At 48.1% G+C, this 25,966-nt stretch overlaps 2 protein-coding genes across 5 annotated transcripts; one reads left to right on the top strand and one right to left on the bottom strand.

The window, feature by feature from the left end:
* Window positions 1-4,587: 4,587 nt before the first annotated feature.
* IZUMO3 (IZUMO family member 3) lies at window positions 4,588-12,789 on the bottom strand. Of its 2 annotated transcripts, none has more exons than XM_053260740.1 (7): window positions 12,417-12,789; window positions 12,246-12,320; window positions 10,934-11,023; window positions 9,381-9,398; window positions 9,166-9,243; window positions 7,033-7,123; window positions 4,588-4,726 (listed from the first exon to the last, which is right to left on the bottom strand). In XM_053260740.1, the coding sequence occupies exons 1-7, from the start codon at window positions 12,640-12,642 to the stop codon at window positions 4,669-4,671; spliced, it is 636 nt and encodes a 211-aa protein (XP_053116715.1). In that variant the 5' UTR covers window positions 12,643-12,789; the 3' UTR covers window positions 4,588-4,668. The 2 variants fall into 2 exon arrangements, with proteins under 2 accessions (XP_053116715.1, XP_053116714.1); XM_053260739.1 differs by having other exon boundaries at window positions 9,166-9,246; window positions 12,417-12,788.
* Window positions 12,790-12,854: 65 nt separating this feature from the next.
* Window positions 12,855-25,310, top strand: TEX51 (testis expressed 51). 3 transcript variants are annotated; one of them, XM_053260735.1, is made up of 7 exons: window positions 12,855-13,097; window positions 16,187-16,261; window positions 17,725-17,814; window positions 19,298-19,315; window positions 21,449-21,538; window positions 22,788-22,854; window positions 24,921-25,310. In XM_053260735.1, the coding sequence occupies exons 1-7, from the start codon at window positions 12,890-12,892 to the stop codon at window positions 25,237-25,239; spliced, it is 867 nt and encodes a 288-aa protein (XP_053116710.1). In that variant the 5' UTR covers window positions 12,855-12,889; the 3' UTR covers window positions 25,240-25,310. The 3 variants fall into 3 exon arrangements, with proteins under 3 accessions (XP_053116710.1, XP_053116711.1, XP_053116712.1); XM_053260736.1 differs by lacking the exon at window positions 19,298-19,315; XM_053260737.1 differs by lacking the exons at window positions 17,725-17,814; window positions 19,298-19,315.
* Window positions 25,311-25,966: the final 656 nt, after the last annotated feature.

Here is a 25,966-nt window from a genome sequence, read left to right as displayed (position 1 = left end):
TCATCATCTACTTTATTTCTTAGCCTCTCCATAAAAAATTGTTCTCTGGGTGGCTTACAACACAACATTAAAACAGCCAATAAAAACACATAAAACACATCAAATCACAACACACACACACACAATACAATATAAAACAATTTAAAAACGTGTATTTTAAAAATCAATTTTTAAAAGCCTGAGTGAACAGAAAGGTCTTCACCTGACATATAAAAGAACAAAGTGATGGTGCCAGGTGAACCTCACTGGGGAGGCTGTTCTATAAACGGGGTGCAACCACCGAAAAGGCCCTTTCCCTAGTAGCCACCCACCTCACTTTGTTTGGCAGGAGCACTTGGAGCAGGGCCTCTAAAGATCTTAAGGTCCGAATCGGTACGTATGGGGCAAGCCACTCTTTCAGGTAACCCAGTCCCAAGCCATTTAGGGCTTTAAAGGTTAAAAACAGCTCTTTGAATTGGCATATTACTAGCGTAATATGATCAAAATGCCTGGACCCAGTTAATAATCTTGCAGCCCTATTTTGTACCACTTGCAGTTTCTGGACTGTTTTCAAAGGCAGCCCCACATACAACACATTGCAGTTATCTAAGCAAGAGATTGCCAGAGCATGAGTAACTGTGGCCAATCTCTCTCTATCCAGGTAAGGTTGCTGCTGGTGTAGCAGCCGAAGCTGATAAAAGACGCTCCGAGCCACAGAGGCCACTTGAGCCTCTAGTGCAGGCCTGCTCAACATTGGCCCTCCTGCAGATGTTGGCCTACAACTCCCATAATCCCTTGCTATTGGCCACTGTGGCTGGGGATTTTGGGAGTTGTAGTCCAAAAATATCTGGAGGGCCTAAGTTGAGCAGGCCTGCTCTAGTGACAATGCTGGATCAATTAGCACCCCCAGACTGTTAACCTGGTCCTTCAGGGGGAGCGTGACCCCATCTAGAACAGGCTGGACACCACCCAGGCAGATGAACCACCAACCAACAACACTTCTGTCTTGTCTGGACTTAGTCTCAGCTTGTTTACCCTCCTCCAGTCCATTCCTGCACCCAGGCCCAGATTCAGGATTGTCACCACCTTGCCTGCGTCTGATGAAAAAGAGAGATACAATGGAGTATCATCTGCATACTGACGACATCTCAGGCCCAATCTCCAGATGACCTTTCCCAGCGATTTCATGTAGATTATTAAACAGCATAGGGGAAAGAATGGAACCCTGCAGAACCCCAAAGCACAACTGTCCAGGGGTTGAGCAGTAATCCCCCAGCACCACCTTTTGGAAACAGACCTCGAGGTAGGAGTGGAACCACCTCCAAGCAGTGCCTCCCACATTGGACTCGGCCAGCCTATCCAAAAGGATCCCACGGTCAATGGTATTGAAAGCCGCTGAGAGGTCCAAGAGAAAAACAGGGTTGCACTTCCCCATCTCTCTCTCTCTAGACAGGGTGACCAAAGCAGTTTCTGTTCCAAAGCCAGGCCTGAAGCCTGATTGAAATAGATAGATAATCTGTTTCCTCCAAGAGTGTCTGGAGCTGGTTGACCACTACACACTCAAGAACCTTGCCCAGGAAAGGGATATTGGTCACAGGCCTATAGTTGTTTACATCCTCTGGGTCCAGATTAGGTTGCTTTACGAGTGGTCTTTCTTCCACAAAGCTGGGACCACTCCCTCTCAAAATGAGACATTTAGAACCTGCTGGGCCCAGATAAAGATTTCCTCCCTACTAGATTTAGTAAGCCATGAAGGGCAAGGGTCAAGCATACATATGGGCAGCCCAACTCAACTGAACACCTTGTCCACATCCTTGGGCACTGATCATTGAAACTCTTCCAGCAAAACTGGACCAGGTGGTACTCTGGTCATCTCTTCCGATGACACTGCATCAGCTGTAAAGTCTAACTCAGGCCTGCTCAACTTAGTGCCCCCCACCAGCTGTTTTTGGACTACAACTCCTCCCATAATCCCTGGCTATAGACTACTGAGGTCACAGTAGCCAATAGCCAGGGATTATGGGAGTTGTAGGTCAGCATCTGCAGGAGGGCCAAGGTTGAGCAGGCCTGGTCTAACTCCAGGTGAATGTGAGCTGCTTTACCCTCAAAGTGCTGTGCAAATGCATCACAGAATGCTACTGAGGGTTGGTTAGAATGCTGGACTAGGACCGGGGAGACCCGAGTTCAAATCCCCATTCAGCCATGATACCAGCTGGGTGACTCTGGGCCAGTCACTTCTCTCTCAGCCTAGCCTACTTCACAGGGTTGTTGTGAAAGAGAAACGTAAGTATGTAGTACACCGCTCTGGGCTCTTTGGAGGAAGAGAGGGATATAAATGTAATAATAATAATAATAATAATAATAATAATAATAATAATAATAATAATATAATATAATCTTGCCCGAGGCCAGATTTCAAGAGGCCCTGCACCACCTGGAAAAGACCCACTAGACAATATTGAGAGGATGCAATGGTGGATGGGAAAACCCATTTCTTTTGTTCCATTACTGCTATAGAACAGGCTCGATAATGAACTCTAATCTGTGTTCGCTCAGACTCATCCCGAGTTTTCCTCCACTTGCGTTCCAGCTGTCTCCCAGCTTGCTTCATCACTCTCAGCTCAGATATATGCCAAGGCTCTGCTTTGTGGGAGAGGGCGCTTGGGAGCGATCGTGTCCTAAGATTCAAAGTATCCCTGCACAGACATCACTGGTCAAACTTGTCTGCTATTAGGCAGACTTCATGCCTCCAGATGAGAATCTAACGCCTGCAATTTTCATCCCCATCTGCCAAGAAACAAAAAATGTATAGGGGGGAACCCCAAACTTCAAAAGTTATCAACAGAAACCCCTGAACAAATTTTCTGCAGTTTGGCAGACTTCATGCCCTCACGAAAAGTTCCTATCCCTATTATTTTCATCTCACTCTGCCAAAAACTGAAAAGGCTGCAGGCATTTTAGTAATCATTCATGATAATTCAGAGGATAGTTTTGCCAAAATATTGCTTACCGGTATTCCGCTCCCTCCAGTAACTGAAAGAGCACCAATTAAGCATTATATATATATATATGGAGGAAATGATCAACAGCAAAATCTATGCATGTTTACCAGTAGTGAGTCCCATCATGTTCACTTCCTATGCAGAACAGTGTTCCTAGGATTGCAGCCAAGTCATTAAAAGAGAAAGTTCTCCATCTGAAGCATTCTCAGAGAAGCAAATGTCCTAGCTAGATTAGGAACATGCTGGTTACAGAGGCTTTGGTGGGCTTAAAATGCAGATCCTTGTCCTAGACCAGATCTAAATGTGCATGTGTGTATAACATATTGGAGAGAGACAGGAGGTGATCTGTAGGAAATACCAAGAAATTCCAAGAAATACCAAGAAATCCAGTATTGGTCACATGGTCAAGTAGGAAGTCAAAGACCCTGGGATGCCTACAGCCCATCCTCTTCCTCCACCACCGGCATTAAAATAGGGCTCTTCCTGGAGTGTTCATGTCTGGATTTCCTCCTCAGTCTCCTCCTCTCTATTAATTCTAATATGGATTAGAATATGGATCTCCTCTAAAACCTGAAAGGTGTGGACATGGCAGTGGCAGCTCATCTGGGTGGGGCAGGGCAGGTGGAAAATGAATTGTGGGTGTGGCTCGCTTCCATTCTTCTCACCCCACCCTGGCTGCCTCCTTGTTCTCCCTTGCCTTGCTCCTCAGTCGCGTTAACTCCAGGTGTGCAGGCTGGTCATTCACTAGATTGGAGAACTGGGTGAATGACCAGCCTCCACATCTAGGGTTAACGCTACGGCAAGACGAGAGCAAGTGAGGCAGCCAGGATGGGGCAAGAAGAAGAGTGGAAACAAGCTTGACCTGCCCCACCTGGACAGGCAGCCACTCGCACATAAAGGTAAAGTGCCGTTCAGTCGGTGTCGACACCTGGTGACCACAGAGCCCTGTGGCTGTCTTTGGTAGAATACAGAACGGGTAATGGCACAGCGGGGGGAATGACTTGATTGTCAAGCCAGAGGTTGCCGGTTCGAATCTAAACATCCCCGCGGGTATGTTTCCCAGACTAGGAAACATCTATATTAGGCAGCAGTGATATAGGAAGATGCTGAAAGGCATCCTCTCAGATTGCATGAGAGATGGCAACGGTAAACCCCTCCTGTATTCTACCAAAGAGAACCACAAGGCTCTGTGGTTGCCAGGAGTCAACACCAACTTGACAGCACACTTTACCTTTACTTGACCATTGCCATCTCGTGCATTATAAGATGATGCCTTTCAACATCTTCCAATATTGCTGCTGTCCGATATAGGCATCTCCCATTACAGTCTGGGAAACATACCAGTGGGGATTCGAACCAGCAACCTCTTGCTCCCTAGGCAAGTTACTTCCTGCTGCACCATTAGGTGGCTACCCACCGGCACATATAACAATGCAAGAAGCTTTCCTGCTTTATTCCTGCCTGTCAAACAACTGCTAGAGGTGTGTGACCCTCCGTTCCAGAGGAGCCACCCCAGGTCACAAAGACCTGTGTGAAAAACTTCCAGGGAATCCAGGACTTCAGCCCCGCTCTTCTCTGCTCTCTGAACCTTAAACAGAACCATCCTTTTCCAAACAAGTTTTATTTGATCTGAAATTCAAGGCCGTGTGGGGCGTGTCCTGGAAGGGTCCTCTGGCATCTCACACACCTAATGGGCCAATGCTTTTCTCAACATCTTTTTCTTGTGCTTGACACATACCAAGTACCTAGAGATGGAGAAAAGGGGTTAGGACAGGAAGGAGGAAGAGCAAGCTCGGGTCTTTGTGACCTGGGGTGGGGCTTGGTGGTTTACAACTAAGGCCCACTCTAGACATGCAGCAGGTGATAGGATGCTGAGGTGGTAGAATGGACATAGGAACATAGGAAGCTGCCATATACTGAGTCAGGCCATTGGTCTATCTAGCTCAGAATTGTCTTCACAGACTGGCAGCGGCTTCTCCAAGGTTGCAGGCAGGAATCTCTCTCAGCCCTATCTTGGAGATGCTGCCAGGGAGGGAACGTGAAACCTTCTGCTCTTCCCAGAGTGGTGGCTCCATCCCCTGAGGATAATATCTTACAGTGCTCACATTTCTAGTCTCCCATTCATATGCAACCAGGCAAACTCTGCTTAGCTAATGGGACAAGTCATGCTTGCTACCCACAAGACCAGCTCTCCTCTCTATTGCATCAGACTTGCACGTGGGAGATGCCTTTCTTTAGAAACTCTTCCATGTAAAAACTCCTGCAAGCAGAAAACTAACACCAGGGAGTAAGGTTCTATTCTGGCTTTCTCAAAGTTCTGCTAGTTTTCTGCCTACAGGCAGGGTCTCTCCCCCCCACCGCCCCAGTGTAAGGCAGCATTAAAAATGTGGCTCCCCACTTTTCATCTGAAGTGATACAATCCTTTCTACCACCTCAACATTCACCCAGCTCATGCTACTGCATGTGTACACCTGACTTTCTGAAAGGACTTTCTGAGGATCTCATTATAGGTCCACAAATCCATGAGATATCTAGGGACCTTCAGCCCCTCCGCCACTTCCAGAAACTGCTCTAGAAAGTTGTCATCTCCTTGTTTTGTGGCACTGGAGTCTGGAGGGAGAGGAAAGGCGAAGCCACACAACAGCGAAGGAAGGATTAAGATGGCCAAGGGGGCCGTGTCTTCTCCATCTTGCTATATACCTGAAATCACTGGTGCGACTCCAGACAGTCGCCCAGCTAAGGAAAGCGGCAGCCCAGCTGACAATCTTTCCTGCCTTCAAAGATAGATAGATAGATAGATAGATAGATAGATAGATAGATAGATAGATATCTAATGTTATTTTTCAAATTTATAGACTGCCCCTAACTTCCATCTCTGGGTGCTTTACTACAACATAAAACAGATTAAAAAATGAAAACCTTAAAACAATTTATAACCACAAGTCTAGTTAAAAAGCTTGGGTGAATAAATGTATATTTAAAGACTTTTTAAAAGCTGTCAGAGAAGGGGAAGCTCTTATTTCAGTAGGAAGTGCTTCCCAGAGTCTTGGGGCAGCAACAGAGAAGGCCCCGTCCCTGTGTAGCCACCAGATGAGCTGGTGGCAACTGCAGACGAACCTCTCCGGATGACCTCAGTGGGCGGTGGGACTCATGGTGAAGGAGATGTTCTCTTTAATACCAAGGGCCTCAGCTGGAAAAGTAGATATCTTCTACCCATGCCCCAAAGAGGTCTTGTTCCACTGCTTGAGAAACACTGAATGTTTCTTAAGACACCCATGTCGACCTCGTGTATCTGCGGGTTGGAGGTGGCCGGAAATTACTGCAGAGGTCATTTCCAGCTGCCATTTTGTTTCTCAGAGCCACAAAATGGCTCCCTTAAAAAAAACAAAAACACCCTCAATGGCGATTTCCAGCCGATTTCTGGGCATTCTGGAGGCACAGTGCAACATGGGAGGGGGGTGTAGCGAAGCTGTGCCCTCCCATTTTACCAAAAATCAGCATTTTTTCCTTATTTTCCAGGAATTTAACACCCAATTCCCCATTCACCCAATGCCTTGATATTCGCAGTATCCGTATTTATTTATTTATTTGATTTACGCGGTTTTTATTTGGTATCCGCAGTACAACCACGGAACGGAACCCGCATGAATACTGAGATCCTCGATATGGGCAGGAGGTTATGGCCATGAAGATATCCCTAAGTTTTCTCTGGAAACATGAGGGCCAGAAACTTGCTTTAAAAAGATAAACTGATAATCCCAGAAATCTGAATTCTACGCTACATTCCATGCTTGTATGGAAAGCCCCCTGGTGAAATGTGGAATACAGGCAGCTGTGGGTCAGGTGATTTGGAAATGTGGGCAGCAACCACTCTTGGGTTCTTTAAGTGGAAAGCATGGCCTTATGAATAATAATAGAACATGTGGAATGAATGCCTTGTGGGTTCTTTGGGAAGCAAGGCAAGTATAGAGAGATGGATGAGGAAACCGAGAAGTGTGGATTCCTGCATTCCATGGGAAAGTGAAGGTATCTGGTAGAGCCATCTACTCACATAAGGACAGCAGAGCTAGTCAGCACTGACTCGCAGACAAGGAACACGTAAAGAACGACCTCTTTGTATTCTGCAAGATGTCTGTCTTCCACTGTGGGGGTAACAGAAACACTGTGTTAATTTACAGCAGTTGGGGTTTACAGTTCCATAGAGAAACACACATCTATGAATGGCCAAAGCAACTCAGGCAAGGGTAGTGGGTGAAGTATCCTGGGATTCCCTCCTCACGTAAACATCTCTCACTATATAATTCTCTTAAACGTACCCATCGCTACTCCCATGTGTGGCAGCTCTCGCGAGAGTTCGTGAGTGAGCTGCCAGGGATAAAGCAAATAGGCAGGCTAATGGATGGATGGCCGGGAGAAAGTGGTGCTGGGGAAAGCGGTGGCTGGGGAGGCGGGAAAGTGGTGGTGGGGGAGGGGAGGAGCAGGAAAGCGGCGGGGGAGACAGCAGTGGGGGGAAGTGGGGTAGCAGTGGGGTGGTGGTGGTGGAGGAAGCAGGGGGGCAGGAAAGCATCAGGGGGGTGGGAAAGTGGTGGCCAAAATGGGCCGAGAACAGGGGAAGAGTTGAAGGGGAGAGCCAAGAGGGATGGGGAAGGGCTGAGAACCAGGGTGGGGGAATGGAGGAGGAGAACTAGAGATGCAGATGCTCTGCACTCGGACCAGCTAGTTTAAATTAAATCAGGATGGATAGGTTATCAATATGGCCTCATCTGCAAAACTACCAGGCAAGAAAGATAAATATTTTGCCTTAAATGAGATAGAAATGATCCCCAGAAATGTGGAGTGGAAGGTAGTCTCACTCCCCCAAAGCTGGAGGAGGTCAAATACATCCCTCTCCCAAAGCTATTATTTATTTCTCAATGTTCTACCCAACTCTTCCTTCAAGGAGCTCTGAGTGGCATGGGGATGCAACATCACTCTCCCCAGTCTAAGTTCAACACTTTAAGCAGTACTTTAAGCCCCCCAAAGAAGCCACTAGTTCGAAATCAGGTGGAAGAACCTGCAAGCACCTGTCTGGGGTAGCCAGACAGGCTGAGGCGGCTGCATCAGGTGGGGTCGGTGTGAGGAGGAGTGCACGGGGTGGTGAGTGCCAGTCCCCTGCCAGTGTGGACACCACCCCCATAGGCCTCCCTGCTGACCAACGCCAGAGCCATTCCTCACCTCACCAGGACATGCTCTTAGGAACATGCTAAGCAGGGTCTGCTCTGGTTGCATATGAATGGGAGACTAGAAGTGTGAGCACGGCAAGATATTCCCCTCAGGGGATGGAGCTGCTCTGGGAGGAGCAAAAAGTTTCAAGTTCCCTCCCTGGCAGCATCTCCAAGATAGGGCAGAGAAAAAATCTGGCTGCAACCTTGGAGAAGCTGCTGCCAGTCTGTGTAGACAATACTGAGCTAGATGGACCAATGGTTTGACTCAGTATATGGCAGCTTCCTAGGTTCCTATGAAGCTGCCTTATACCAAGTCAGTCACTTGGTCCATCTAGTATCAGTATTGTCAACACTGACTGGCAGTGGATCTCCAAGGTTTCGGACAGGAGTCTTTCCCAGACCTACCTGGAGATGCCTGGGATTGAACCTGTGACCTGAATGCATTGCAGATGCTCTATCACTGAGCTGCGGCTCCATCCCCTAGAGCAGGGTTTTCCTAACCTGTGGTACTCCAGATGTTGCAGAACTACAACTCCCATCATCTCCAGCTACACTTTATTGTGGCTAGGGAGGATGGGAGTTGTAGTTCAGCAACATCTGGAGTGCCGCAGGTTGAGAACCCTCACTCGAGGGGGAATATCTTACAGCAGACAGATGCAAACCAGGGCAAACTCTGCTTAGTGAGGGGACAATTCAAGCTTGCTACCACAAAACCGGCTCTCCATCCCTACGCAGCCTGCTGGGGTGCTCCCTCTTCATTTGCCACTTGCCACCCTCCAACATGATGTAAGAACACCCCTCCTGGAGTGGAGGCCTATTCTGAGAGCATTCAGATGCCACAGTTGCAGCCTTGACAGCATGGCCTAAGATGGCTGAGCACCCGTCTGCTGATGGGGGTAGGGGGTGGGCATCATGTTGCCCTCAAGCAGCAAAATATCTTGGACCAGCCCTGTAGCCTTGCTTCCCATCCCTGGCCATACCTCCACAAAGCTCCCCATCAAAGCACTGGGCGCTGATGCGTAGGCAGGACCAGCAATCCAGGACAGGGCCCTCAGTCACTGCTATGGAAGGAAGAGCGTCAGGTATGGGGCCCAGGGCCTTTCCAGGAGGCTGTACGGACTGGCTGGAAGAAATGGGGTAATGGTGGGGGAAGGATTCGGAGGTGGCGTCAGAACTGGGGATGTCTCATACTTACTACAATCTTCGGAACAAGCTGAGCGGCGGGGTGAGAACGGAAGAAGAGAAAGAGGATTCGTTTTATTTATAGTTATATCTTTATGCTTCCTTTCATATAAGCATACCCCCAAGGTGGCATAGAAGAAAAATAGTAAGCAAGAAAAAGTCATAAAATAATAATAATGAATAAAACACAATTAAAAAGTAATTAAATACAACAAGGCACGGTCAGCAGAAGTACGGAACACAGCATGACCTCCTAACAGCCAAAAACCTGGACAAACAAAAATAGTATTTACTCAACCCCTGACGGCAGTGAGGGAGGGCTACGAACAAATATCCCAAGGAAGGGTGTGCCGGAAAGGGGGCCAACCACTGAGAAGACCCTGTCCTGCAGACAACATCAACCCAACCTCTTCCAGTGTTGACACATGGAGCAGACCCTCCCCCAGTGACCTTGTTAGGTGGGCAGAAATATTTGGGAGAAAACAGTCCTCAAATATCTACAGTGCAAACTGCTAGGGGTTTTAATGGTCAAAACCAGCACCTTGAATTGGACCCAGAAACAAATTGGCAGCCAATGCAGCTCTTTTAAAATGGAAATCATACGATTCCAAAGGGCAATTCTGGAAAGAACCCAGGCTGCTGCGTTTTGCACTAGCTGACTTTTCCAGATAATCTTCAAGAGCAGCCTCTTGATTTGGGGTCCTTCCAGATGATAATAAACTGTGCAATGTCGAAAGCTTCTGTGCAAGTTCAAAGCGCCACCTTATCGGCTGTACACATGTTTCCATAGGCTTTTGCATTTCATCCTATCAGGCTCTTATTCTCTGGTCACATGCTGACATTGTGTAATTTTTGCAATGCCACCTGCTGGTCATTGCTTGCATTCTGAGAAGAATCTGCAGTCACCACAACAGTAGCATTGAAAAGGGAATAGGTTATTTGAATATATGCACTGGCCAGCAGGCAGAGCTGTGAAAAATCACACGAGGTCTCTCTGATCAGCGTGTGGCCGAAGAAAAAGGATATTGATAGCAAAGAGTGCAAAAACATATGGGAATGTGTGTACAGTCTGTAAAATGAGGCACTGAATTTATTGCCATCTACAGGGACCCTTAGAGAGAGACACAATTCAGAGGTCTTCCTTGGCTAGCAATGAGCATACAATGTGGCAACCTTGAACAGATAAACTGAGAAGTAGGCTGAGATTTAGGAGCCCTGGTAGAGGCAAGTGAGTTTTAATCCAGTAGATTATTTGTTTATTTGTTAATCCATACACTAAATGATATCCTGCTTTTCAGATGCAACACTTCACAGGACATCTTACAACAGAACAAAGAACACCACAGCCGTACCAAAAAACCCCAGATAAAAACCACAGAGATTATGAAAACGGAAGGCAAACAGCAAGCTGAAACAAATTCAGCCAAAAGCCCCTGTGGAAGAGACAAATGTGACCACAAACTGGGTTAGAGCAAAGCATGCTGGGAGTCCCATTGTCTGGCTTCCCATCCAACCCCAGCCTTTCCCAGCTCAGTTGCCCATTGCCTGTCGTGGCAAAGATGGTACCTAGATCAGCAAATTGTTCCAGCGCCTCTTGCATGTGCTTTCGCAGCGATGTCCTGAAGTGGTACATGGAAAGCTGCCACAGGAAGACCCCTAAGGGAGGAGGGAGAAGTACAGTCATACCAACGAGAGAGAGAGAGAGAGAGAGAGATTTTTGTTTAAAGGAGTTGGGTTATACACTGGTGGGAAGCAGTGTTCCCTGTAACAGGGATTCCCGGATGTTGACTACAACTCCCATAATCCCCAGCCAGTGGCCATTGCAGCTGAGGATGCTGGGAACCGTAGTCAACAACATCTGGGACTCCCTGTTACAACCCTGGTGGGAAGTTTGCCTCCCCCCCCCGCCCAAGTACAGCTCCAGTGCCAGCAACACAACAGACAGAAGCTGGACTACTGCTCAAAGCAAAAGCGTTGGCTCACTTTTTGGATTAGGAATAAACTTGGAGGAAATGCTTACAGTATCTGTCCTGGTTTTGCTGACCTCCCCCAGGGCCTGTCTGGCTTGACATCTAGCTGAATGTCACTTGCAGGGGCGTAGCAAGGTTGGAGTGGGCCCAGAGACAAGATTTTAAAATGCCCCCCTGTCCCCTCCCCCAAGCTCAGTTGTGGACGATGCAAGTCATTTAATGGTACTAGAGAAAGACATGCTGTTCGGGTAGCTCCAGGTCTTAACACTCACATCAATTTCGGAGGATGAATACAATGGAAGGAAGCCCAGTCGGGTGTGCGGCTGGGGGAGTCAGTCATGTGACTTGCCTCTGAGGGTCCCCCCAAGGCAGTGGGGCCCCAGACAACTGTCTCCCCTTGCCCTATTATAGTTAGGCCCCTGGTCACTTGCCATTTGCTTGACAACAGCCTCATTTTTGTAGTCCCAGGCTGCCTTCAAATCCAGGTTTCTTGAGGCCCCGGTAGCCCACCTCACATGGCCAGTGGACTCATTTGGCTTGGTGGGAGAGTCAAAAGTTGGGCTTATTTTCATCTTGGGTTATGGAGTATGGTAGATCAAAATTTCAAAGTGTAGTGTGGGGGTGGCCAACCAGAGGCTCTCCAGCTGTTGGACTACAACTCCCATCATCCCCACCTGCAATGTTTGGCTAGGGGTAATGGGTGTTGCAGTCCAGCAACAGCTGGAGAGCCTCAGACTGGCCTCTCCTGGTTTAGGGAAGCAGTCTAAATATATCTTGGATTTTCAAGAGTGAGTCGCTTCATAGCATTCAAGTGGAAGGTTGGTGTAAGATGGTCTGAGGAGGTGCATAGTTTATGCCCAGTCTCATATATAATCACTATACCCAGTTTCCTCCCTTCTCCTACTTACCTTTCCAAGGCTTCTTCTTGATCTCACGCAACTGGGAGATAATGTTAGATTTGAGGGACATGACTCCTCGGACATCTGCAAAGATACATTTGCAGGTGTAACCCCCTTGGGTCCCAGCCCCACAGACCTCTCCCTCAGCTCCCCCAACCCTGCTGATGCTTCAGCTCTCACCCAGCACTCGCTCGTATTTCTTCCGGAGGAATGTGCCATGCAGGCCACTCAAGGCCTGGATATGCCGTTCTATTAGGGCGTGACGGTTGGGTACTTGTACTGGCAGCGTTTCCACCAACAGGGTGGTCACAGTGTCCAAGAAACGGCGGTCACAATGAAGACAACCAGGCGCCACTTGGAAGAGCAACAAGGGGAAGGCCAGCAGGAATGGGAGCATCTTTGCCATGGCAACTGCCTCCCTATAGCTGAGACAACCTTCTCCCTTAAGTCAGGAACTGCTGGCAAGACGACTTCCATGACAATGAGAAATGTTGCCAAGGCAAGAAGGTAAATAGACAATGTGGTTGACAAGTGTCTCTGTGATGCCAGAAGTAGAACAGGAAATGATGTAAGAAGCAGACAAGGAGACTGGAGTAGAACATGAACTGATGTCAGAGCCTGGACAGGAAGTGGCTGGTTTTTTTCTGGTTTCCATGGCGAAGGCATCTCTGCTGGGGTTGCTGGCCTGCGCCCTGTCTGTGCAGCTGGGTGGTGCATGCCTCCGTTGCTGGCCAGATGCTGCTGCATACTTCCGCTACGATGCGCATCTACTGCTTGGGGATGCGAAGGCTGCTGACATGTTGGAGAAGCTTTTCTTGGGGAGCCCTGGAGACCATGCCAACTATGGTGGAAGCTATTTGGGTATAGGACTGCAGGAGGGACAGAACCAAGGAAGGGATCCTTCAGATATTGAGGATCTTCTCACGATTACGGAGAAGGGCCTCGAGGGAGTTTGCGGGGAGAGCGGGCTTAGCCCGCTCTCCCCACACATGAGCAGCAGTCTGCTCTGGGCGGCCGCAGCAGCTGCCCACACAACTGCCGTCTCCGTCATGGAGCTGGCCAGGGTTAGGGAGTTTGGGGGCCATGAGGCCCTCAGAAGCTCCAGTATGCCTTGCATGAGCAGGGGTCTGGAGAGACCCCCGTGCCAGCAAGCTGCTTTTCAGCCTCCCGGCCGGAGGTCTACTTATAAATAGCTGCGGCACGGAGCCACGCCGCAGCTACTCACGATTTTAAAAACCGGGTTTGCAGAGTGAGCGCTCCGCAAACCCAGTTTAAGGGGCAGGCTAACTAAGCGGGCTAGCTGCTTGTAAGCCACCAGGCTCGCCTGCAAGGCCGGTGGTTTACACGAGCAGCCAAAATCAGGCTAGGCATTCCTAGCCCGATTTTTGCTGCTCATGGGAATAGCCCCATTAACTATTATTCTGCATTAGGATGGAACTTCTGTTCAAGACTGCAAAATACACCCCGTTTCAGAACCCCAGACCATTCTGCATTCCTGTTTCTGAAATGCAGATGTATTAATTGAATGGAGGATCCTGTCTTCCAGACAGGAATAAGAATAAGTCTGGGTTGGAAACAGAGTGGTCCATTCTGCCATCAGTTCTTAATATTGACCTTGCAATTCTTAATTGTATTTACTATGGGGAAGGATTGTAGCTCAGTGGAAGGGCATCTGCTCTGCAGGCAGAAAGTCCCAAGCAATCTCTAGGAAAGACTGGAAAATATGCATCTGAAACCCTGGAGAGCAGCTGCCAGTCAGAGTAAACAATACTGAGCTAGAAGAACCAATGGTCTGACTCGGTATGAGGCAGCTTCCTATGTTATAGTGCTATGATGAATAGGTCAATGGAAATCAGTACCCAGTGAAGTCATTCATGGCACATGGTAGGGAACAACCAATAGGTGGGGGAGAGAAGTCAGATGCAGGCGGAGGCAACTGGGCAGATGGGAAATGTGGAAAGGGAATCATTGCACAAAGTCAGCCAGGTCATAGCCAGAATCATGAGCGTAGCGTCTATTGGGCAAGCAGGGACAAATGTCCCTGGGCCCAGAGGGTCAGGGTGCCCCCAAGCAGGCCGCTCCACTGCTGCCCCTGCCCTGCCCCACTGCCGCCGCTGCCCCACCCCCGCCACTATTTTTTATCTGTTGGCCTCCGGGCGGTGAGCTGAGCGAGGCAGACCACCACCCCCCTTATCAGCAGTGGCAGGTGCTGTGGCTGGTGGTCCTCTCCAGCTGAACTATATGCCGCATGCCTCTGACATCCATCTTCGAACTGTGCGTGAGCGCAGGCCAGCCAGGGAGGCCCACCAGCCACAGCACTAGCCACTGCCACCACGGGGGGTGGCCTGCTCCACTCGTCTCACCCCCCCACCCCTCGGAGGCCAAGATAAAAAGCGGCAGCGGGGCAGGGGGCACCCGAGGAGGAGGTAGGAGCAGCGGCAGGGAGATGTTAGTTGCCCTGCCCCTTGCATCTGATGTCAGGGGCAGGGGGCATGCATGCTTCATGTACTCAGTTGGGGGACCCCCTGCCCAGATTTTGTCCCCTGGCCCCCGAGGGTCTCGCTGTGCCCCTGGCCAGAATGTCCAGGCTGAGGTTTGCTTGCCCAAAGCCAGCCGGTTTAGATAGGGCTCCTAGCCAATCATAAATCCAAGATGGAGGCCAGTCAGGATCTGAGGAAGCAGAGCAGCTAACAAGATGGCACCTTAACATAAAGCTGCCTGTGTTTTCTTGAACTCCTTGAATGTCCACCAGACACAATCTGAAAATGCTGCTCTTGTTTAATGGATCTACACAGATGTTTTGATTGCCATTGCCTGCAGCATGGGCAGGAAAAGATGGGTGGAGGAATAGTGGGGGATGACGTCACAGGTGTGGGCGGAATGTATTATGAAAATGTGCTGGAAGCTCAGCTGGTGCCTCCTGAAAAGCTTCCTTGCAGCCTCCAGACTTCCATGAAAGATGTTCCTCTCCAAAGCAGGATTCTGACTCAGGAGGATGGAAGCTTGCATATGGAACTAACGTAGCCTGACAGGTCCAGTTCCTACTTCTCTGCCCACACGCTGCCTGAACACATACGTGCATGCACTATGGGCAGTGCACAAGACCTCTCTCGTGTCCCCACACGATGTCATCTAAAACAATAGATTCCTTTCCAAACTATTTAGGAAGCCTTCAGAATCAGGGCTTTCTCAGGGAAAGACCAGGGATGGTAGACAAGCTGTCTGAAAGGTTGCTTTTTGCCTTTGCCAGTTTTCCATTGAACTGTTCAGCTGTGGGTATTGGGCTTGCCCCAGGAGCATTCCTAGAATGAGGTGACCACAGCACCCCTCTGGCCTGGATAGCAATGGCTCATGCAAGCTGGATACACCATGCAAGATATCCCCAAATCTTCTGGAATTCTGTAGCAGATATTGCAGGGATTGTTTGGCACACAAAACCAGCATGGAAAAGGTTCCTCCAGTTAGGTACACAGCCCTTCCTTTCAATTGTCCTGCCTGACTGGCTGCCAGGTTGCCCTCACACTTTCTCAAACCTAAAGTCCACCTCTCAAACATTAAAAGGGACAGAGAAACTGGGGTAGAGGTTCTGTGGGGGGGTTAGATGTGCCCAAAATAAATAAGGAAGCAGGGTTCTCGAACTTGGCTCCCCAAATGTTGTTAAACTACGGCTCCCATCATCCCCAGATAAAATGGCTGGAGGCCAGTGACTGGGGATGATGGGAGTTGTAGTTCAATCTGAGGGCCCAAGTCTTAATTAGGCAATTAAGCAAGGATCAAGGATCATCTAGTATATATTTGGTTATTATTTACACTTTACTGAGTTTGTTTATTAATACAAACCCACTTCTCCGCACTGTCCCCTCCTTCTGCAATCTTCCTTACCTATTTCTCTGTAACTCTCACTTAATGGAGCACAATCTATTAACTATCTTCTACCCTGCTGTTTGCAGAACGGGAGCATATGGAGCGCGAGGCTGGGACTCTCTTTCTTCGCCTTGAGAAGATTATCCAGAAAAGCGGAAAAGGTAGGAAGAAGTGGATCTGTGCCTTTCCTTCCAGGTGTGTCTCCAATGCAGCTATTCCAGGCAGTTCTGCCACTGCTGTAGGAACCCACCCAAAAGACATTCACATGTGTAAAGTTATCCACAGCCTTTCAAAAAACAAAAAAGTACCTATATTATTTCTGAACACTCCTGTCTGAACAGGAAAGGACAAGTAGGAAATACTAAAGTAAAAGTAAAGTTGTGCCCTTGAGTCAGTGCCAACTCCTGGTGACCACAAGGCCATGTGGTTCTCTTTGGTAGAATACAGGAGGGGTTTACCATTGCCTCCTCCTGTGCAGTGTGAGATGATGCCTTTCAGCACCTTCCTACATTGCTGCTACCCAATATTTTAACTTCAGTGTGTGCAATGTTATCAGCCTGGAGAATGCCCAAGTATTTGTAATGTTCTTTCTCTTCCAGGTTCTTGATGTTGCTTCCATTGGGCAGTTCTATTCCTTCTGTTTTCGTTATTTTTCCTCTGTTCATTATTAATGCAACACACATGTCTAGTCCAAACTCCATTTCTATATCACTACTGAATATATGGATAGTGTTTAGCAGTGATTCGATTTCTGACTGGGACTTTCCATACAACTTCAGATCGTCCATGTACAGCAGATGGTTGATTTTACTGGATGTTTTAGATGTTTGCTATCCGAAGCCAAATAAATAAATAAATAAATAAATAAAATTTATTATTATTATTATTTCAATTTATATACCGCCCTTCCAAAAATGGCTCAGGGCGGTTTACACAGAGAAATAACCAACAAATAAGATGGAACCTTGTCCCCAAAAGGGCTCACAATCTAAAATGTATATCCCGCTCTTCCTCCAAGGAGCCCAGAGCGGTGTACTACATACTTAAGTTTCTCCTCACAACCCTGTGAAGTAGGTAGGGCTGAGAGAGAAGTGAATGGCCCAGAGTCATCTAGCAAGTTATCATGGCTGAATGGGAATTTGAACCCGGGTCTCCCTAGTCCTAGTCCAGCACTCTAACCACTACATTACGCTGGCTCTCAACATAACATAAGGGCAGTCCTGCTGGATCAGGCCCAAGGCCTATCTGGTCCAGCAACCTGTTTCCCACCGTGGCCCACCAGATGCTGCTGGAAGTCCACAGGCAAGAGGTGAGGGCATGCCTCCTCCTCTCCTGCTGTTGCTCCCCTGCAACTGGTATTTAGAGGCATCTTGCCTCTGAGGCTGGAGGTGGCCTATATCCACCAGACTAGTAGCCATTGATAGACTTCTGTCTTGCATGGCCTCCAGTTTGGGGATTGGAATTAACTTCCAGTGGTTCATCATTGCAGTTTTAATGTTCAAAGCAAGAGCAGACACAGTCTGTGCTGCTGTTCCCCACCCAGATTTCTTGGCGCTCCCTCTTCTATGGGACTCGAAAGTTTTGGCCTCCCTTCACCCACCCACCCACCCACCTTTCCCCACAGATCACGAACGCCTTATGAAGGAGGCTGAGCAAGAAAAGCAGAACTTCATCGAGCAGCTGAAAGAGGCCTATAAAGCCTTCCTGAAAGAAAGTAAGTAAGTGCCACTCCGCCCTCAGTGTGCTTGCATCCCGCAAAGTGACGCTGCTGCTGGAATGAGTGGGTGGGAAAGAGGACCGGCCCTTGTGTCTGAAGAGCAGTCCTGGTCGTTGCAGCTTGTCACGTAGCTAGTAGGGGTGAGTGAGAAAACCGGCACCTGCAGAAATGCCCCCTCCGACAGCGCTGTTGAAGGCACAGAAGGCCTGGCCTCCTTTACTCCTGGCCCTTCCCTCTTATCTGGTCTGCCTGCTTTAAAACCAGACAGGGTATCTCGGATGCCTAAAAAGGGCTGGAGATGGGTGCTTGACGGGCAGAAATTGAATGGTGCTGCTCAGGGCAAAAGTCCCAGGCTTCCTGGGCTGTAAAGAGAGTCGTGGGGTGGCAAAGGGCCTTCTTGGCCTGTGACCCCAAGTTGGAAGAATCTCCTGCGCTGCCTGCCTGAGTCTAAGCTTGCAGACACTTAGGAAGCAAATGCAAAGAATGGTGCAGCGGGGAAATTACTTGACTAGCAAGTTAGAGGTTGTCGGTTCGAATCCCTGCTGGTATGTTCCCCAGACTATGGGAAACACCTATATTGGGCAGCAGTGATATAAGAAGATGCTGAAAGGCATCATCTCAAACTGCGTGGGAGGAGGCAACGGTAAACCTCTCCTGTATTATACCAAAGTCAACCACAGGGCTCTGTGGTCGCCAGGAGTCGATACCGACTCGACAGCACACTACTTTACTGCTGTTTTAATGAGTGTCAAATTAGACTTTACACTGAAATGTGTATAACATGACCCTAACCATTTGAATTGCCAGCGCTCCAGAACTGGCATGGAATCTTCAGGAATCAGCATTTCTCTCCAGATTACTATTGAAGCAATGCTGGAGATGTTAAATGGCTTGAAACTGAAATTTTGGGGGGTGGGGCACGGGAAGAACACACACACACGGGGCGTGGGGGGAGATATCCAGGAATAGCCTCAGTCACCAGTTGGCAACCCTACCAACTTGGCAGGCAATCGGGAGCAGAGAAGCAGAGTGAGCATACGGAGGTGCTTAACCCTCTCCGCATCCATTTCCTTGCTGCAGCCCCACCCGGAGCACGGCACATCTTTCCCTGGACTCTGAATTTGTCTTGGCAAAGTGACCTTTCCTTGCCCTTTCAAGGCCTGCTCATTGGTAAAGTGGGGCTTCTAATCCACTTTAGTGGCAATCATTCTTCCGGATTAATGGACACATAGAAAAAGGGTGCAGTCTCATGTCTGGTGTGTTTGCCAGTTAGGAGAGAAAGAGGGAGGCAGAAATCCTGGGAGAAGCATGCAGTGGGGTGAGAGGAGGACTTGCAGGGGGCATCACTGGGTTCTTGGGGTGACCTGTTGGGCTGGGCAAAGGGGCCCCAAGTTATTTGGGCACCAGGATTTCTGGGATCTCTCTCTCCCTCTCATGCTCAGCCTTTGTTTTTCTCTCTCTCTTTTACATGACCTCACAGTCTGCAGCCTCTCCTGTGGTGAGTCCGTCTGTCCAAACCAGAGGAGTGTCTGGCCATCTGGTGTCTGTCTTAAAAAAAAAAAAAATTAAATGTTTCTATTTGCTTAAGTGGGATGTGTGTATGTGTGTGTAGGTAATGCTGCCAAGTCTACAGGGCAGGTGGAAATGCATCCATTCCTTCCAAGGATGACGCCATTGCCCCCTTCAAATTAGCATACTGGGTCCAGGGCAATATATAGTTAAACTGTATGCTTTGAAAGTGTTTGAATAATTAAAGTAGAGCCAGTGTGGTGTAGTGGTTAGAGTGCTGGACTAGGACCGGGGAGACCCGAGTTCAAGTCCCCATTCAGCCATGAGACTAGCTGGGTGACTCTGGGCCAGTCACTTCTCTCTCAGCCTAACCTACTTCACAGGGTGGTTGTGAGGGGAAACGTAGTACACCGCTCTGGGCTCCTTGGAGGAAGAGTGGGATATAAATGTAAAATAATAATAATAATAATAATAATAATAATAATAATAATAATAATATAGGATCACAAAAAATACAAGCTACCTGTAGCCAAAAATTGGTGGGACCATAAAATTGAAAAAGTTGAAGAAAATGAAGAAGTAAAAATATTATGGGACTTCCGACTACAAATAGACAAATATCTGCCACACAATACCCCAGATATAACTGTAGTCGAGAAGAAAGAAAAACAAGTCAAAATAATCGACATAGCAATACCAGGGGATAGCAGAATAGAAGAAAAAGAAATAGAAAAAAATAACCAAATATAAAGATCTACAAATTGAAATTGAAAGGCTGTGGCAGAAAAAGACCAAAATAATCCCAGTGGTAATTGGCGCCCTGGGTGCAGTTCCAAAAGACCTTGAAGAGCACCTCAACACCATAGGGGCCACAGAAATCACCATCAGCCAATTACAAAAAGCAGCTTTACTGGGAACAGCCTATATTCTGTGACGATATCTATAACAACTGACAATAAAATTCAGCCATCCCAGGTCCTTGGGAAGGACTCGATGTCTGGATAAAACAAACCAGTCAATAACACCTGTCTGACTGTGTAAACAAGAAATAGTACGGGATCACAACCTGGGGCCTCCAGCTGTTGGATCCAAGTTCCAAAAGCCTTTGGGCAGGTGGGAGGTGCAATTCTGCAACATCTGGGGACCTAAGCTAGACTGATTATACAATTATGAAAATGTAATTTTATCCATCCTTCTTATGGGGCTGGGGAGCCAGTGGGGACCAGCTTTGGTTTCGAATGACCTGCTGACAAATTTCTCCCGACTCTCCGGCTCCTGTTAAATTTCCCACTTTAGAGGTGAAAGAGGGGTGCCCTACACATGAACGAATGGCCCAGAAACCAGGGGATCCATCTTCTTTAAGAGGACAGCTATTCCTCCATTCCTTCTTTTCGCTCCCTCCCTGTGCATGTGTGAACAGTAGGAAGTTATAGTGCTAAGGGCTCAATGTATGTTTGTTAAACTGAAGCAAACCTCAGTTTGTGACGGCAGGTATATTTGTGTGAATGCTGGTATCCTTGTGAGTACAGGACAGGGGGGGAAAGAAATTATTCCAAATTAACCAACCAAGAGTAATTGAGGGTGTTTGCATCTAAGCGCTGTCTCTGGGTGTATGTTGAGGAGTCTAATCTGCCTTAATGTCTGTGAAGCCAGAGGGAGGGATGTGCTAGTGGTGGTGGTGGTGGTGCAGGGTTTAAAGCACTTAACTGGGGCTCCAGTCAAATCCCCATGAAACTCACTGGGTGGCTCTGGGTCAGTCATGATCTCTTAGCTTAGCCTAACCCACAAGGTGGTTGTGATGTGATGATAAAAAGTTGGCAGGTTCAAAAAGAACCGTGAATGCCATTCTGAGCAATTTTGGAGGAAGGGCAGAACAAAAATGTTATAAAACGAGATAAAGAAAATAAAGACAAATTCATTACCAGTTATGTGTCCTTATATACTATTCAGGGAGTTCCAGCCTCGGTTCCCCACATGTTGTTTTACAACTCCCATCATCCCCAGTCACAGTAGCCAATGGCCACAGTGGCTGGGGATGATAGGAGTTGTGGTTGAACAACATCTGCTGACTCAAGGATGGGAACCCCTGGTCTGTCTGAATCGCTCTCTGTCATTCCCACAGGCCAATCCCGGTTCCAGCCCTATGAAGTGGCACAATGCACAAACTGCAGAGTTCTCAAAGCTTCCTGCAATGATGCCATTATCTGCGCAGGTAAGGGTCCTCCTCCTCCTCCTCCTCCTCCATCTATGCTCACTCTCCAAATGCAGCGCTATCTTAGTCACTTCTCCTCCTAGCAGTGTGAACTGAGAACCAATGAGCTGCCAGGGACAGGGCGCTGGGCTCGGAATGGAGCCTGAGGGTTCATTCAGTGGCCTGATCTCTTGGGGTTTTTTCCTACCTAGCCTGCCTCATAGGGTTGTTGTGCAAATGAGAGAAGCCCATACGTCATTTGGAAATCCTTTCAGAAACAGTGGGATACAAATCTCAACATCATGGTTAAGAAGCCCAACATGGATTCACTGATGTTGTTGCGCTACAACTCCCAAGGACCATTGTGGCTGGAGGTGATGGGTGTTATAGTCCAACAACTTCTACAGACCCACGGTTGGGAAGCCCTCTCCTAGTTACCCCCTATACCCTTCTTATTTTTGAAGGTGCTTGGAGAGTTACTCCCCTGCCTTGAAGGAACCAGACAAGAACGCTTGGAAGCATCTCCCTATCACAACAATCCTACATTCTAGGAGGTTTTGCCAGTATGTTTGAATCCCAAAAGAAAACAATCTGGGACTGACAAACCAATTCAGCCACCCTGTGTAACAGAAGCCACACTTGCATCACATGGCTTAGAGTTGCCAACCTTTTTGTTTTCTAACCGCCTCTGTGCCTGTGACTTTGCCTTTCAACAGCAGGTTGATCTGCTGACTCCTGCAAGGGATCATGCTTACTTCCATGCTGTGAAAAGCCCCAGTTGCTTATTTTCTGTTGATCCAGGAGGGTGAGGAGTGTCCCAAATCATAATTTGGATTGCAAAAGCCCCAAGACCATTCTTGGTGCCGATCTATAAGACCACTCATCCAGTGGAGGAGAACTGGTCTTGTGATAGTGAGCATGAATTGTCCCCTTTGCTAAGCAGGATCTGCCCTGATTTGCATTTGGATGGGTGGCCACACATAAGTGCTGTTTGTTGTAAGATAGTTTCTCTTAGGGGATGGGGCCATTATTCAGTGGTAGAGCATCTGCTTGTGTGCAGAAGGTCCCAGGGTCAATCCCTGGCATTTCCTGGTAGGGATGGGAAAGACTCTGGCTTTGGAAAGCTTCTGCCAGTCAATGTAGACAAAACTGAGTGAGGTGGAGCAATGATTGACTCAGTATAAAGCAGCTTCCTATGTACCATTATTACCTCCCCATCTCTGCCAGGCTTTCTCTGCCTTCTGAAAAATAGTGTCCCCCTTTTCTACAGGGCCCAATGTTCTCGCAGCTGTGTTTGTGACATTTGTGCTGTTGCTTATTCTTGGAGTTGCCATGTGGTGAGTTCACTGTGTGTGTGTGGGGGGGGGTGGCGGCAGGGCAGTGATGTAACATTTGGGAATGGGAAAACAAATTTTAATTTATTCATAAATTATCTAGAAGTAAGGGTAAGCAGCAAGGTGGCCAGATATGCAGGTGATACCAAACTCTTTCGGGTAGTGAAATCCAAAAGAGATTGTGAGGAGCTCCAAAAGGATCTCTCCAAACTGGGGGAGTGGGCAACAAAGTGGCAAATGAGGTTCATTCAGTGTTGGCAAGTGTAAAGTGATGCACACTGGGATTAAAAAACCCAACTTCAAGTATATGTTGATGGAATCTGAGCTGTTGGCAACTGACCAGGAGAGGGATCTTGGGGTCATGGTGGACAGCTCGTTGAAAATGTTGACTCAATGTGCGGTAGCTGTGAAAAAAGCCAATTCCATGCTAGGGATCATTAGGAAGGGGATTGAAAATAAAACTGCTAATATTATAATGCCCTTATACAAAACTATGGTGCGGCCACACCTGGAGTACTGCGTACAATTCTGGTCACCACATCTAAAAAAGGACATTGTAGAACTGGAAAAAGTGCAGAAAAGAGCAACCAAGATGATCGGGGCCTAGAGCACCTTTCTTATGAGGCAAGACTACAAGAAGAGTCAGCGTGGCATAGTGGTTAGAGTGCTGGACTAGGACCAGGGAGACCCCAGTTCAAATCCCCATTCAGCCATGATACTTGCTGGGTGACTCTGGGCCAGTCACTTCTCTCTCAGCCTAACTTACTTCACAGGGTTGTTGTGAGGAGAAACCTAAGTATGTAGTACACGCTGTGGGCTCCTTGGAGGAAGAGCGGGATATTTTTTTTTTAAATGATTAAAAAACAAAACACCTGGGGCTATTTTGTTCAGAAAAAAGACGACTGTGGGAAGACATGACAGCGGTCTATAAAAGCATGCATGGTGTGGAGAAAGTGGATAGAAATTCTTCTCCCTCTCACATAACATTAGAACCACGAGTCATCCCATGAAATTGATTGCCTGGAAATCTAGGACCAACAAACAGAGGTACTTTTTCACACAACGCATAATCAACTTATGGAATTCTCTGCCACAATATGTGGTGAGAGCCAACAACCTGGATGGCTTTAAGAGAGGTTTGGATAACTTCATGGAGAAGTCTATCAAATGGCTACTAGTCTGAGGGCTATAGGCCACCTCCGGCCTCAGAGGCAGGATACCTCTGAATACCAGTTGCAGGGAGTGAGTGCATGCCCTCAACTCCTGCCTGTAGGCTTCCAGTGACATCTGGTGGGCCACTGTGTGAAATAGGACGCCGGACGAGATGGACCCTGGGCCTGATTCAGCAGGGCTGTTCTTAGGCGGTATGAAAGGGTGAACGTGCACAATACAGGTGAAAGTGGGTAAGCGTAGTGGGTCATAGACTGAGCTATGACTCAGGATAGTCCAAGGTACTGTACCGCCCGAGGTGAGGTGCCAAATGCTGCCATGCCCCATGCCCCTGGTGGAGGCCATCCCCCCCTCAAAACTTAGCTTGCCGGCTTCAAAAGTGGTGCAAGGGGCAGGCAGGAGGAAAGGATGTCATCCGCTTCCTCTTCTCTTGGTGCTCCTTGAAAAGCTTGCCAGGCTCAGATCGAGACCAAAGAGCTGCTCCAAAGGCGGTGGGGGACATCTTGCCCCGCTGCTGGTGCCCCAATAACTGGCCACCTGAGGCACCCACCTCCCCTTGCCTCATGAATAGGCGGCCCCTGCTCAGGAAGAACCTGAAGTTGCACCTAATCCACAAGGTTGCCTTCGACAAGTCACTCCTTGTCTCAGCCACACACACACCCCGCCTCCCACCAACAGCCACCCGATATTCGGCAACATGTAGGTAATAAGACTGACTTGCCTTACAGGGTTGTAAAGATTACAACAAGGTCTTTCAAGTACATTGACACAGAAGGCACTTAAGTATGATGATGATGATTCCTCCACACAACTTCACTTTCTGTTTTGGACAGAGCAACTAAAAACACAACTGTCTTGTATTCCACGGTAGGTTTTACATGTGTTTTTTGTCTCTACAGGTATTACCGCCACAAAAAAAAGGCAAAAGGAGAAGCCAAGGAAGAAGAAGCCAAGGAAGACGGGGGAAAGGATGAAAGTTCTTCTGAGAGCTCCGAGACCTCTGAGTGGTCAGATGACACTGCCCCAAATTCACCAGTGTATTACAACGTCCCGGGCCCAACAAAATCCAGCAACCCAGAGCCAGTGTACGAGAACATCCGTCAGTCACCAAAGTATGAGAACATCCCAAGTCCCCCAGAACTTGACATCCCCAAACCCCCAAAGTCCAACATCTCCAAAGAGTCTCCAATTTATGAGAATATCCCTAGTCCTCCATAGTTCAAACGTCCCATACCAGCTAGCAGGTAATGACGCAGGAGATTAAAAAATTAACAGGTGGTTTTTCATAAGTTCTGAATCAGCAACATGCCTTATTTTTAGGGAACGAGAGGCAACCTCAGCATCAAACGCACATGCAAGTAAGCCAGAACCAGAGTATAGTAATCGCTTCAGATGCCACCTTCACCCCACCCCATCACTCCCCCACCACAAATCAACACATTTAAACTGAACCACTTTGTACTGTTTGACCATGAGTAACTGAGTGGTTAAGCAATGTATATGCATGTATGAACCAACACACATGCCTGACTCTGACACACCTCCTCCACATCTACCCTATCATTCCGGCTCCCTCCAAAATCAAGAAACAGAGGGATGCCTAAGATTCAACAGATTCAGGGCTATTAGCCATCCAGAGGGCCTGTTGATGTGGCCAGAGTTCCCTGAACTGGCAACTCCAGAGAAAATTTCAACTTATTTTTCGCTGGCACACTGAATGGTGAATCAGAGGCAGAAGGGAGAGCAAAGAGATGACATACCATGGCAAAATAAGTGGGTTCTTGCCACACTTGTATTCTAATGGCAGGATTGTTCTTTGTGGTGGATGGCAATCAAAACTATATGAGAGAAATGCAATAATCTGTGCATGATTCAAGATAATAAGAGCTGAGTGAACCTAGAACATTCTGGACCATTCTAGCTAGAACATTCTCCCTGCCATTAT

The sequence above is a fragment of the Hemicordylus capensis genome, chromosome 6, assembly GCF_027244095.1.
Source record: "Hemicordylus capensis ecotype Gifberg chromosome 6, rHemCap1.1.pri, whole genome shotgun sequence".
NCBI classification, from domain to species: domain Eukaryota; kingdom Metazoa; phylum Chordata; class Lepidosauria; order Squamata; family Cordylidae; genus Hemicordylus; species Hemicordylus capensis.
Note: the sequence above shows the minus strand (reverse complement) of the source record. Positions and strands in the feature narration are given on the sequence as shown.